Here is a 15,558-nt window from a genome sequence, read left to right on the forward strand (position 1 = left end):
CATCCATCCATTCATTCATCCATCCGTTCATTAATTCATCCATCCATTCATTCACCTATCCCTTCATCCATCCGTTCATTCACCATCCATCCATCCATCCATATGATCATCCATTCATTCATTCCTCCATCTATCCCTTCATCCATCCGTCCATCCATCCATTCATCCATCCATATGATCATCCATTCATTCATTCCTCCATCTATCCCTTCATCCATCCGTCCATCCATCCATTCATCCATCCATCCATTCATCCATCCATTCATTCATCCATCCGTTCATTAATTCATCCATCCATTCATTTATTCATCCATCCATCCATCTATCCATCCATTCATTTATCCATTCGTTCATCCATCCATTCATCCATCCATCTATCCATCCATTCATTTATTTATCCATTCGTTCATTCATCCATCATTTCAGTTGTTCATTCATCATTCATGTCTCATGGCCAATCAAAGGGAAATTGAACTACGCACTCAAATCAGTGCTTCATAATAAACAGGAGTTAACATATGTTTCTTGTCTTTGACTTCACTTTTGCTGTATAAATAAAGACCATCTATTTTCCAAATATATCCAATATTGGTACATATTCTGGGTTATGATTTTTACTATTACATTAGAGATCTTATGCACAAATTACACAAACTATCAACCATTTTATTGATTGTATACCTCCTCTAATGTTTCTGCAATTTGGGGGGTTTAAAAATGTGAAGTGGCTTCATTATAGGATCAGATCTTAAACAACAAAACAAATTTAAAAAGTATGTATGTGAAATATTTTCTATTCTTAAGGGGGAGGTTCACCCTTGATTTGAATAGAAAGACATCAAAAACTCAAAATTTCCTCAGAATCCTCTTAAAGGGATGGTCCGGGCTGAAAATATTTTTATCTTAATACATAGAGTAGAATTCACTGAGCAAAATGCCGAAAATTTCATCAAAATCGGCTAACAAATAATAAAGTTATTGAAGTTTAAAGTTTAGCAATATTTTGTGAAAACAGTCGTCATGAATATTCATTAGGTGGGCTGATGATGTCACATCTCCACTTTCCGTTTTCTTATGTTATTACATAAAATCATAATTTTTTCATTATTTCATACTTGTGTGAATAATATGTCTCCCTTATAATGAAATAAGTTGCAGCAATAAATATCTAATGCACTAAATCAGTTGTCAATCCAATTTTTCTAGTTCTTGGAGGAAAAATTTTGAATAAACCTAATTTCATATAATAAAATACAAAAGAACAAGTGGAGATGTGACATCATCAGTCCACCTACTGAATATTCATGACGACTGTTTTCACAAAATATTGTTAAACTTTAAAATTCAATAACTGTTATTTGTTATCCGATTTCGATGAAATTTTCAGCATTTTGCTTGGTGAATTCTACTCTATTTAAAGCTATAAATACTTTCAGCCCGGACCATCCCTTTAAGGCGTACTTTTTTTTTGGGGGGGGAATGTGTACATACAGTATATCATAGCTGATTCCAGTGGGTCCTTGGAGTTAAAAAACTCCCAAACCCTCCCCCTTAAATTCCACAATATGGAAATTAATGAATATGGTCATTTACTTTCGAAATAAGGACAAAATACTAATTTTCATCCAAGTTTTTTACTGGAAACTTCACTCACATAATTAGTGAAAATGAATACATTTTAAAATCAAAGAGAAAAAAATGTTTTGAAAAATTAAGTTCAATGACCTCAAATAAGATTTGAGATGATATGGTATCATATTATTCACTTCATATCATTTTTACATAAGTTTGCATTAAAATTGATTATTTGAATTTAAAAAAAAATCAATTTTCATCAAAGTGATCTGAAATTACATTTGACCTGGACCAGTGACCTGAATTATAGTCATTAAATTATATCTGGGTTTCACAAAATAGAAACTTATAATTTCAACATTATATTTAAAATTCAATATGGTAACCTTTGGTTAGATATTGAAGTTGATACAACATGGTCTAAGTTTACTGCTCAAAAATAATCTTTGACATTGGTAGCCTGGGGGGGGGGGGGTTGTTTCACAAAGAATTAAGTGTAACTTAAATTCCCAGTTGTGTGTGGTTTAAAAGGCTATGAGGCATCACCGCACTGGTCAAATGCTAATAGGATTAGCGCAACGGCATCAGTATACATCAATAAAGATTTTGCATTACATATCATGTGCACGTCGGAATTCGAGCATGGCATCAAATGACAATAACTTTTGGTGAAACACACTCAGATCTAGCGAAATAAAGCTAAGCGATTGATCATAGAGCTGATTTCTATAATTGATTGCATTGAGTAATGTGTATGATCAATCGTAAAAATCAGCTCCATGGTCAATCGATACGCTTTATGCTACAGGGCACTGGTCTAGTTAACTGAAATCAAATTCATCCATTTAAATCAAATATAATTCTTGTTCACTCCTTTCAACAAAGGTACAGATTGATCCTCGACTGAACTGTCAAATCTATGCCCCTGCCATTGCCATATCTAGAATATACTGATCACTTGCAGTAAAAATGCAAGGTAAATTGCCTAGCACAGGTCATGAATGACCATATATACTGTACTCATTTCACTGGCCATGAGGTTTAAGAGATTGAATGATCAAACATTCACCACTCCCGGTGGAATGCGTATCCTGATTAATATCATCAAACAAACATCCACCACTCCCTGTGTAATGCTTTCCCAATGCATCTTGTGACATATCACCATATCCCATGTAAAGTTTTCCCAATGCAACCTGTTTATTATCATCTAACAAACATTCACCATCCCTATGTAATACTTCCCCATTCCAACTGTTTACCATCATCTAATAAACACTCACCACTACCAGTGGAATGCTATCCCCAAAACATCTGGCAAAATATCAACAAATACACATTCACCACCCCCTGTGTAATGTTTTCCCAATGCACCTTGTGACATATATCATCATCCCCCTTCTAATACTTTCCTAATGCAACATGTTTATCCTAACATTCACCACTCCCAGTGGAATGCATATCCTGATTAATATCATCAAACAAACATCCACCACTCCCTGTGTAATGCTTTCCCAATGCATCTTGTGACATATCACCATATCCCATGTAATGTTTTCCCAATGCAACCTGTTTATTATCATCTAATAAACATTCACCACTTCCAGTGGAATGCATATCCTGTTCATTATCATCTAACAAACATCTGCCACTCCCTGTGTAATGCTTTCCCAATGCATCTTATAAACACTCACCACTCCTTATGTAGTGCTTTCCCAATGCAACCTGTTACCACTCAAGATGGAATGCATCCCCAATGTATCCTGATTATCATCATCCCATCAGCATTCACCACTCCCTGTGTAATGATTTCCCAATGGATCCTGTGATATATCACTTAGCATTCACCACTCCCGGTGGCATGCTTTCCCAATGTATCCTGCTTATCATCATCCCATCAGCATTCACCACTCCCTGTGTAATGCTTTCCCAATACAATCTTGTGATATATCATCTAACAAAAACTGCTGCAACAGCATCACTGCAAAGCTTCCTTGCCAATTTAGTTTTTCAATCCTTCTTTCAATTTCTTCCTTGTCAGAGCATTAAAATGTCAATCATTGCATTTTCTCCTCCTCCTTCTTCTTTCCTTTCGCTTATTCCTTAGTCTTGTCTCCACCGCTACCTTGCTTCTCATTAAACGTTCTCTTCTCATCTCTCCTCTTCCTTTGCCTCTTCCTTCTTGCCATGCTGCCCTGGTTTTCCCTCTCCTGTCTCTGATCGACAGAACGTGCAGACCGCGATTCTCCATCACCGCCTCCTCCAGTCTGCTGTCTTTGTTGGTTCTTCTTTCTCTTGTCTTGCTTTGCTTCAACTATTCGATGAGCTTCAAAAGACCCCGGTGCTTGGTAGCTAAATTTTGAAATATACATTTACATTTATATCCAATGGCATACACTGACTAATTCTTCATTCTTCAGTGCCAAAACAGAGTAGTTGTGCTAAAGCCAGGGTAATAGTACGCATACCTCATAAACATTGTATTAAGCACTAAATTATTATTACTATGAATTTCTGAATTAAATTCTAAACTAAATTATTATTACTATGAATTTCTTTAATGATGATAATAATACCAATAGTAGAATAGATATATCACTGATGGTGATCAATAACCCCACCCCATGATGAAGGTCTTGTTGCCAATACCAGTAACATGGCAAAAACCTCATGTTATAATCTCATAGGTCCCTCTCTTTAATAGGAAAAGTGTAAACGGAGGGATGCGCGAGCTGCAGATCGTCAACGCATGCTAGGTAATGAATGGCTTCAGCCTCTAAGATGGCGGCACGATGACGTCAATGCATGAGGTAGTTTCCAACACATTCAATAAATACATTTTGCAAGTTTTCACTCCAAGATCAATGTATGTTCCATCTCACAGGTATTGGGCAAAAAATGAGGCAGAGGGTTACTCCACAACTGGATTTACACGAGGTTTTAAAGTAGAATAAATGTGCTTGGGTTTCTTTTATTCTCTACTGGCATTTGGAACAAGCTGCTATAATACGTACCCAAGTTCAGTGTCATCTAGTCGATCTTTGGAGAGAAGAACGGCCAATGCAGGGACATCTTTATTCACCTTTAGTCTGTGAAAAATTAAACGCACAAATGAGCAAAAGAGTGAAAATTCCCGTCAAGCCAGCATTTCCTCATACAGATATTCCTATTCTTCATGCCTCCACCAAACATAAACATTCGTTTTTACCAGGCGTCTGTCCGTCTGTCCTATTTTTGTTCATGATTAAATAACCACTCAACAAAGCAACTTTAATGTTTAATAATTCTGAACAAAGGAGTGACAATAATCCGTTGTACAGTTATTTGTGCATCAAGGTCTAAGGACCTTCTTTTTTTATTACATACATTGAAATACCTTATTTACAGATCTACTTCAAACTTGGCTATGTTTGTATGTTGACATTATGTATCATCTTCAATACCTAAATGTCTGTATTTCAAGTTTTTCAACTTTAATTTTATAGATCAACTCAATTTATTGTCTCTAAATTTCAATTATCAATGTTTTAAAACCTTAGATTGTGATGTATAGAGTAGAAAGAGAATATAATGTAACTAGAACATTGCTATCACAAAAGCAATAATCCTAGGTTTCTGTATGGTATTCTGTACAGACTGCACAGAAACATCGGATAGTGATCAACCAAAAAATTACTTTTTTTCTTTCCAGGGCTCTTTTTGGAGAAACTTAAAAATTTTCCAGGGCTACTTTTTCATTTTCCAGGGCTCTTTTTCCACTTTCCAGGGCTACAATTTCTACTTTCCAGGGCTACAATTTCTGAAGCTATTTCGCGGCTTTTTTGCGTTTGTGTGTGTGTGTGTGTGTGTATATATATATACACGGTAGCTAGCATATACCAGGGAAGTATAACACTTCCCTGGTTTGACCTTCGCATTGTTTCTTCGAAGTGATTGTTTATGATTTTAGTGTTGTGATGATAGATGGATTTTGATGCTTGAACGATATCTGAGTTGATTCATGGACCTAATACAGACCTATTCAGATTAAATCATGGAGGTAGAACCTCCATGAATTAATCCAAGTTTGAATGTTTGATACTTGGTTGACGTGAGCTTTGCATATTTACTATTTAGTGTTATAGCCCATTTGTCAAATTAATCTAGAAAGATCTGTATTCGTGTCTAAAGACAATGTAAAAGAAAAAGAAAGTTCTGAATTTGTACAATTCTGAGGTAATTTATTTTATCATACAATATAGGTACCTGCAAATGTTACGAAGTTGAACAAATATCCTTCGTACATATTTGACTGAAAGTTATTTAAATGACACTTTTTAAAAAAGACTTAAAATTATTCATACAAAATAATGATATAAGTCATAAAGGTCATTGAATTGTTAAGCGTTCGTATCAGTTACACAGATTCATGACAAAAAGGCCTACCAGAACCAAAACTGGCAATTTCCATCATCCATCATGAATGCCTAGCCTTGCACCCCGGGGGGGGGGGGGGCACTCGACCAAAAAAGTGGTAGGGGTGTGCCGCGGGCGAGGCAAAAAACGGGGGCCTTGGAGCGGGCTTATTGTAAAAAGGAGGGTCCTCGGAACGGGCTTCGGAACTACAAATGTTTGTGAAAACGGGGGTCCTCGGAACGGATCTCCGTATCTCTGTGAGTGCGTATGCATCCCTATGGAACGGGCAATCGTGCATGACGCAGCTAGCGCGGCCTCCGCCGGGTGCGCTCTCGCTTAGGCGATGGTCGAAAAGCGCTCTACGGCCGCTTTTCACCAAATTGCAACTCCTTGTAGCAAATCAATGCGACCGGAACGGCGTAACGAAAAATATGCAAAGCTTTGGAACGGATTTCTTTCTTCTTTTTTCTCGATAAGAAGGAAATGCAATGCCTTGGAGCGGCTTTCTTTGTTCTTTTTCTCAAAAAGACAAAAATGCTATGCCTTGGAACGGAAATTTGAGTGTAAAAATGGGGGTCCCCTCCGCGGCACATACCCACTATGCATTATATACTGAGTGCCCCCCCCCCCCCCCCGGGCCTTGCACAGCCTCTAATTGAAATGAACTTATCCACGTCTTTGCAAATTTTACCTGACCTAATTTCTCCACACAGTGAGAGAGGCCATGTGGCAGCCAAACCAAAACAGAATGAAAAGGGCGGCAATCTCGTACCCCCCCCCCACCACCACCACAAGAATATCAGATTTCCAAACATGTGCTTCTCAAGATTGTGCAATACATGACGGAGACAAAGAAAGTTATGTAAACAAATTGCCGAGGGTTGATGTCCCTGAATTAAGGGGCTAGTCTACGTTTTCAGTCACTTAAGAAAATGGCGAACTGGCCAAAGGTGAAATACATCATTGAAAAAAAAATGAATGTTTGGATTAAAATAACGAAGATTAAATGAAATATGACTGAAAAATATCCATAGTTGAATCTCTACTTTTATTACTGACAGAACAATAACATCATTTTTTTTATTAACTTCTTGCCAATATTCCAAAAAGGCAAGACTCCCATTTAAGACTAGAATGAAAGAAAAAAAATCAAAGCGTGATTTTTTTTAAAGGGATAGACGAGACTCTTGTTTTGAACAGAGATATAAAAATATTTAAAAACAAACAAGAGGTGATAAACACTTCATTAAAATTATAATGAAGTTCGTAGTGAATTACAACTTGTAAAAGGAGAAATTAACAAGAATAATAGGGAAATAAAGTTTGGAAGAAAAGAGGAATGAGGAGAGACCAGTCAGACCGCAGGTCCCTATGCTAATGAGCAAAAAGGCCAGATTCATCCAAATCATCTCGTGGCTGAATCCTCCTCCTTGCAAAATCTCGTGATTCGTGAGATTTTCTTTCTCTAAGAATTTACCTGTTTTAACCTCAAGTTAAATGAAATATTATTGCACCATCAGATAGAGTAAAAGTTACTCTTTCATATTGGTCATTTATTTTGTATACCATATTTTGTTAAATAAGTAAATTTCTGGCCTGAAAATGTGCCTCAAAACTGAATTTTCTTCCTCTGTTTTCTTTTGCAAATTGTGCAAAACTTTTTATTTTGAGCCTCAATGATATTTATATCAACATAAAGCTGAACTTCTGTACTTTCTCACAATGCCACTCTTGATATGCAGCACCTTTTAATCGGGTCAAGATCACACTTTTCCCACCAAGGTACAAGACGAGATTTCTGAAATTTTGTACTTGCATGAAATCCAGAGTTCTGATTGGCTGGATAAGATTCACAGAACAACAGGCGCGGGGTATTTGAGGAGATTACCACATGGGAAGTGTGACCTTCCCACGAACCCAGGCACTGGAACCGTTGGAATTTGCCAGTGTGCGGTCTCTTTGACCAATCAGAGTGCAGTATTCTTGTTTTCAAGCTGCTTTATGTACTTGGCAAATTAAAAGTGTGATCTTGACCCGATTAAACCAATTCTTATTTTGAAACCTATATCATTTCAAAGCATACATATTCAGCTTTATCATGATATAAAAATCATTTGGGCTCAAACAAAAATAAAGTGTGAAAATAGCAGCTTTTGTCAGGTGAAAATATTTATTTTGTGGCATATTTTAGATCAAAATTTTACCTTATATTACAAAATCTTTGAATAAATCCAAACACATGACCTGAAAGAATGATTCTTCTTCTTTACAATGGTACCAAATTCATGAAATTCGATGCACAATTAAAGCAGCAATGACCGAATGAAAAGGGGTGTTTTGGTCCGCATCAAGCTCATTAAATATGCAAAACATCTCAAGTCATGAATATCACTTGGATGAAAGAAGCCACTTTCTTGGGACCTGCAGTCTGACTGAGACAAGCTTTGGGGGGAAGGATCAAGATGGGTGGCTGCAGCTCGACATGGGGCTAGATAAATGGGAGGGGGGGGAGCAATCATCTATCAAGTCGCCCAAAATCTTACACCTTCACCAAACTTCTCACACAATCCACACACAAATCCCAGTTCATGATACAATCACAAGTGTCGCTCAACACATGCGCACGTGGTCTCTACTGGCATTTTACAGTCACACACACAGAAATACACACTACACACAATGCACACGATGCATCCCCATACCACATGCAGTCACACTGAGCCTAAAGCACACAAGCAGAGAAACGTTCTGCTCGAAGTATACGACTCCTCGGCTCCAAATTCTACATTTATTTTATCTCAGTGCTTGGAGTCGGCGCTGGGGCCGATTTTCGTCCATGAATGAGAGAGCATGGCAAAGACTCGAGTCCCTTTATCTCAGAACCGCCGCCGCTTGGTACTCGAGTCTCCAGAGATCAGGGTCGACTCCCCGACTCTGGCATTGAGAATCGGGTAGACTCGATTACCCGGCGCTGGCTCCCAATCCTAGTTGACGGGGGCGATTATGAGTTTTGCAGTCGCCCTCGTGTGAATGTTTTTAGCCCTTTTCCGGGGCTCTTTTTGGACTTTCCGGGGCGAATTCGCCCGCCGCCCCCGTGTAATTTTTTGGTTGATAGTGATATAAAACGTTGATCTAATTCATGTAAATAACGCTTTGTTGTGACATAAGGCATCGCTGTGACTTTACCCATGTGACTTAATATGTTGAAGCGTTTAGTTCTTGTAACAATTTTGAAATTTGTATTCGTGATTTTCTGTTATTATTTTTTTTGGTTTATAATGTGGAATACCTGAAATGAAATGATATACCAGTTGTAACTTAGGTGTCTGTTAGTGCATTGTTAGCACTTACAACGATTCTGTATGCATGGTGCTGTCCATGACGTACAACTACCTACTGGTTAGGGTTAAACGAGTTTATCAACTATCAAAGATTTTCAAATGGTCACCAACTTACCTATCTAATCCTTCTTCTTTAGGCTCCCAGTATTCTTCTATTCTGTAAATAACAAAATATGAGGGGAGAATATGGTTAAACAAATGTGACGAGTATGGAATATGGAAAGCCAGCAAAGTCAACATACTAAATGCATGTTTGTTAAAGAAAAAATTCTAGATATGTTTATCCATAAATTTGTTGATTTCTTGACAATTTGATGTGTTCTCCTTTGTTTACAAAGGACATTTTGCAAATTTCCTGTAAAAAAAATCATGACACTGATGGATTGCCATAGAGTTACGATTGATTGATTGGATCAATCGTAACTGTTCGTAAGACGAGCCCCTGAATTTCAATCAAACCTGAGTTCAACATACAGGCCCTATATAGTCTCCAGTGGTGTATCAATGCTGAACACACAAGGGGATACAAATATCTGATCATTAAAGAAATGAATTCAACTTACCTTCTGAAGTAAGATTTGTTTATTTGATGAAGGTTTTTCACCTCTCTCTTCAGGATTTCAACGCATGTCACAGTCTTGGTAACAGCCTGACCTTTCCCTGTAAATATTATTCTTCGAGTATCATCTTCCTTCGATTATAAAGGGAGGGGGGTGAGAAAATGAAAGATGTATGAAAGTTAACCTTCTAGTAATGAGAAGGAATGGAATTCCATGACCCTTGGGTATAAACTTTACAAAGTTCAATTACCTGTAAATCAATATATTAAACAAAGGTAGAAAACAAAGTATGGACACGTTTAGAAGTAGAAACATGTCATTTAGACATTATTAGTTACCAATTGTAAAATGTCTGAAAAATAGATGGATGTGGGGAAAGTGAACATTCCAAGTTTGTAGCATACTACACAACTTATCTCTAAACATAACATTGTTAATAAAGTAATGTCAAACTATGTATAAAAATAATATTTTTGACAGAATTGGCACCCCATTTTATTGGTAAATTTGATTTGATTCCTTACTTTCCACAAGAAAAAAATAACCTTGGCAAAACAGAATTAATGTTTTGCTGTTGTTGTGCTTTTTTTCTTTCTCTTTTTTTTACTCTTTTTTTCTCTATGACAAAATGAAATTTTCATTTTAGATCAAGTTTGTTATGAAATTACAGGTTTTCAGAAATGGAAAAGACCATTTATTGAAATGAAAAATCACTGTCCCTAAAATTCTATACAGACAATCCAGACCCAAATGACCAGAGTGATGTAAAGCACTTCAAGATATTGTCACTTTATAAGTGGATTATCATACCTGCATTTTCTTGGTAGCAAACTGAATGATGTTCTTTATCTTGGTTCCAGACCTAATCTTCATTGTAATGACATCATCGAACTTGAATCCAAGATGGAGGAAAGGTCCATCAGGATCATCGTCTTCTATCACTTTACCCTTTTCGTAATGCTCCACTGTATCAGATAACAATAAAAACAAGTCACATCAACCTCTGGCCTCAATCAAGTATCAATTATAATTTTACCCTTTTCATAATTTAGTCCTTTCACATTTATTTTGGCATTAGAGAGTCTATAAAAGTATACATTTACATGTACTAATAACCCTTTAGTCCTTCGTTTTATGTTCTCTTCTTATTAGTTTGTTTTCCTTATAAATGCTCTTCATAATTGTAATGTTTGTATTTTCATATTTTTACCTGTGTCCATCCCTAAATTTCAGGTGGACCCTAGGCCTAGCCTTGAGGACTCCATTTCTTAATATTTTGACATATACTTCTACAGACATGGAGCCTTGACACTCTTTCCATAGACGCTGCAGCGAGACCTACACACCCGGATGGATTTCCCTAGGAAATCCATAGTTAGAGGGTGAAATCGGTTTGTATGGGGGAATTTTATTCATCTATGATTATGAACCTTCATGCGCCTAATCTAATGCATATAAAGGGATAACAATTTTTTCACTATAAATGGTAAGAACGAGACGTTTCTTACCGGGCCAATCTCCTGTAGATCCCTCGATCCGTTTGTCAACAAAGCAAATACAATACAATAGACCTGACCCTTGAACCACTTCGTTATGACGTACATCCGAATAGCGATGCCGTTTTGAAGAACAATTTATAGATAGAAATTATTATTTCACAAATATTAAAATTTATTACATGACTATAAATAATTAGTAGTACTATTTAATATTATACTCGCTGGAGCCTGGACAGTCATGACAGTGGAGTTGCTTGCGAAAAGGAAAACCAAACGATTTGAGTTTGACCCCCCATCAGTAGAGGCGCACGGCCAATATTGGAGACTGTCTCCAATGTGGGAGATTATCTCCAATATCAGAGACTTTTGTAAAGAATTTGGGTATCCAATTTCAGAGACAGTCTCCAGTTTTGGAGACCAATTTCCTTTGTTTACATTTGCTGCAAAAGGATTACCTTGGCGGCAAATAAAAATGTGATAAGCAGATTCCTCATGAGAAATTACCCCTTTTCACCGTCTACTTTAAAAATTCACCGTCTACTTTTGTTTTGATATACGGTAAGGATTTTTGTTGTCAATCACACACAAAACAAATGGGCTTCTGACCTCAGTGAGACAAAATTTTGGGTGGAAAAAATCATGCTTTTGTTGGTGTTGTTTCTTTTGTCCTTTTGCAAAGCAAGTCTCCAATGTGGGAGATTGTCTCCCCTATTGCCTATTGGAGAGAGTCTCCCATATTGGCCGTGCGCCTCTACTGCCCATTGGCCATTCAGCAAACAAATTTTGGCCAAAAAAAACTTGAATTCTGATTTCTCTCTTCATCTACTCACTCTGTTCTTTTTATCTCGTGAACACTTTATTCAGATCAAACCGACGGGAGACTGGGGGCAGCTCCCACTTCTCTCAGCTCCAGCTAGCTCCAGCACATGCACAAGACAGCTCCAACTATAACTTACAAGCAGATTTTTTAACGGCAGGCAGGTGCAGGGAGATCCCCCTATGGAGACTTCCAGTCGTGACAGGCGACCAATAAGGATCACTGCCGTAGAAGATATCGAACCTAGTTAACAATTCGTTGTTGCTATTGCTATAAAATTGCTATTGCTATTGCTATTGCGTCCCCAAACAAACAAATCAAAACTTGGACGGCGTCCACGGAGAATCTCTCTTCAAAATGTATGTAAAATGTACGTATAAGGTGTGATTCGCTCCAATATGAGATGTGCATTGTGCACATTGTACAATCTCGGTGAAACTTCCAAACAGTCCAGAAAAGTGGTGTCAAAGAAACTCTTGTTTTTTACTTTAAAACTTAAGATGAGATGGGGGCTGCATTGGGCCATATGGACCCCCAAAATATTCACGACTAAAAATGGAGAGAACAAGTAAAAAATAAAAACGAAATACAGACGTGTGCAATAAATATTTGCTGTGTATTCTGGTTAAATCTATCAAATATAATTTTTTGTACTAAAAGGTCTCTGATTGATTCGAATATGATGCTCCTTTTCTTGTCCATGTTAAATCTCCAGTGTATTATAAAAGATAATTGCAAATGATACCCTTTCCTTTTTGCAGGGGCAGGGAAGCTCCCCTCCCCGACTTCCCATATGATTTTTTTTTCATAATGAAATGTGCCCTTTGTAAGGTAATACTTTTTTTGCACATTTTCGTCAAGTTCTTGGAGTTGATTCTTTTTTAATATTGCGAACCCATTTCCTTCTGTCTTTTCATTGATTTTCTTTTTTTGCCCCCCCCCCCCCTCCAAGGGCATGTATACAGTACAGAGAAGACATAATTGGGTGCATTCTATTCGACAAACATTTTTTGCCTAAAAGGGGGCACTCGGCCTCGGGGCCATGCATCGTGCCCTCGAGTACGCAATAAAAACGACCCCCGGCACTATTTTTCCATGATATTTAACGTTGCCGTATGCTTATGTTCTCTTCGAGAGATAATTTTCCGATGATTAGTCTCTCTTCATCAAACTAGGATAAATTGTTATACCTTTTAAACACTCGACAAAAAATCTCAGAATTGTAATAGCGCCAGGATCAAGTTCACATAGCAATTTTCACGACTTAAAATTTCATTTTTTTTTCAAACCGTTCCCTCTCGTATTGCTTGGATTTATTTCATTTCATTTCGTATAATTTTTCGTACATTTTGAGATACAAATACCACATAAGCAATAAAACAAAATTTCTAAGTATCCAAAATTATAGGTTATACGATCAGTGGTGTACCGTGGTTCACGGCATTGGGGGTACACCAGCAAAAAAAATTTAGTCACTTAGTGAGCGTGCGAAGCGCGCTCAGTTGCTAGGTATGCTGACCTAATAGAGACATTTTAAGGACAGTGCCATTAAACGGATATGTATGTCACTGGTCAAATAATGCGAGCGCGAAGCGCGAGCTGAAAATTTTTTATATTCAGACCTGAAAAGGGAATATAAGCTAATTTTTGTAATCATGATACGTACCTGTCTCGCTAAACAAACAATGCGAGCGCGAGCTGAAATTTTTGTTTATATTGACCCCAAAAAGGGATATTTTAAGGAATATTTTTAAAGGAATCATTTAAGAGTATACATATCTCACCATATTCATCCAATGCGAGACAGTGCCAAGCGCCTGCCGATTTTGTTAGAATTACATCTAAACACACGAAGCACTTTTTGTAGTAATTGTAATCATGATTATCACACGCATCTCACTAATCAAATATTGCGAATATTTAGGAAATTTAGACCTGAAGAGGGGCATTCTAAGGCTTGTTTGTAGGAGTTCACTAAGACCATACGTATTTCACTAACCGAATGATGCGAGCGCGAGCTGAAATTTTTTGATATTCAGATTATAAAAGAGGACATTTTCAGGACTGATTTTAGGAATTCATGAAGAGCAGGCATATATCACCAATCGAATAATGCGAACGTAAGCACGGACAGGAAATGTTTTATATTAAGACCTTAGAATGGGGCAATCACTTTAAGTAGTCATGAAAAATAAGCATATGTCACTACATAAAACAATGATAACTCGAAGTGCGAGGAAATATATTTGGTGTATATTGACTTGAAAACGGGAGGTTTTAGTATACAACGCGATTATATATATCGTTAAACAGACAATGCGAGCGCCAGAAACAATGAAGACATAGGCCCTGAGCAAATTCTGTTTCATAAAGTTATGAAAAAAATGTTTCTTATGTTATATAACATAACTTAATTATTATTATAATTATAATTAACAATAATTTCTTCTTTCCCGCTACGTTTTTCTTCCTTTCTCCCTCTTTTTCTCATTTTCCCCGTTCTTTTTTTTTTGGGGGGGGGGGGCAGCCGATTGGTTACGATTATCATATAAACAGGAATGGAGGAGGCTGCTAAAAAACCCAGAGCTTGTAGGGTGCAGCCTCCTAATAAAAATATTTTTGTAAAAGGTAAAACAAAAACACACGAAATGCCAACTAATTGAACATGAATACTGTTAAAAGTAAAAATTAGGGAAAAGATTGAAATAGAAAGAGAAATAATAAAGAGAGAGATTGAAGGTATCCCGGATCTTGCCCGGCAGTCACAATGGATCCCGCAGGTCAAACGGGAATTTACCATGGAAATAAAAGGAAGTGGAATTTACAGGTTATCGAAGGGAATGCAGATGAGGGTATCCATGTTTCATTTAAAAAATCCGAGTAATTGAGTGATGAAGAGTTAAATTAATTAGTGATTATCTTGGAGAAACTGTTTGAACTTAAATTTAGACGATTCAAGCTATGGGGATTCTTTTATTGGTGCCCCAGAATCTATGGCCCGAATTCTCAAAGGGTGGCTAACTTAACCCGGGCAAAATTTAGCCCGATGTGCTAACTCTATCCCCTGTGGGTTAAGCATGGGCGATCCCAGGGGGGACGCGCCCCCCTACCCAAAATAGTAGAGGGGATTATTTTTGGTCTTTTATGATAAAAAATGCATAATTCAAAATCGAAATAAAAACATGTATTTTGGACGAGATGACCTTACTTTTTGGGTGATAACCTTTTTTTTTTTGCTTGTCAAATTTTCCAGCCCCCGGTCCCCCTACCTTCGGGGAGAGATTTCTGCCCTTTCGAGAATTTGGGACTATCGGGCCTTCGAAAGTAAATATTGATTTTGCAAGGATGGTTCGGGGTAGTGGTTGATGAAA

General features: G+C 37.3%; 1 protein-coding gene across 1 annotated transcript; it reads right to left on the reverse strand.

The window, feature by feature from the left end:
• Positions 1 to 1,597: 1,597 nt before the first annotated feature.
• On the reverse strand, positions 1,598 to 12,387 carry LOC129274624 (ribonuclease P protein subunit p25-like protein). The gene is made up of 6 exons (XM_054911403.2): positions 12,201 to 12,387; positions 10,682 to 10,836; positions 9,875 to 10,002; positions 9,427 to 9,468; positions 4,590 to 4,664; positions 1,598 to 3,927 (listed from the first exon to the last, which is right to left on the reverse strand). Coding segments are annotated over exons 1-6 (657 nt in total). The 5' UTR covers positions 12,202 to 12,387; the 3' UTR covers positions 1,598 to 3,671.
• Positions 12,388 to 15,558: the final 3,171 nt, after the last annotated feature.

This window comes from Lytechinus pictus, chromosome 13 (genome assembly GCF_037042905.1).
Source record: "Lytechinus pictus isolate F3 Inbred chromosome 13, Lp3.0, whole genome shotgun sequence".
Taxonomy (NCBI): Eukaryota; Metazoa; Echinodermata; class Echinoidea; order Temnopleuroida; family Toxopneustidae; genus Lytechinus; species Lytechinus pictus.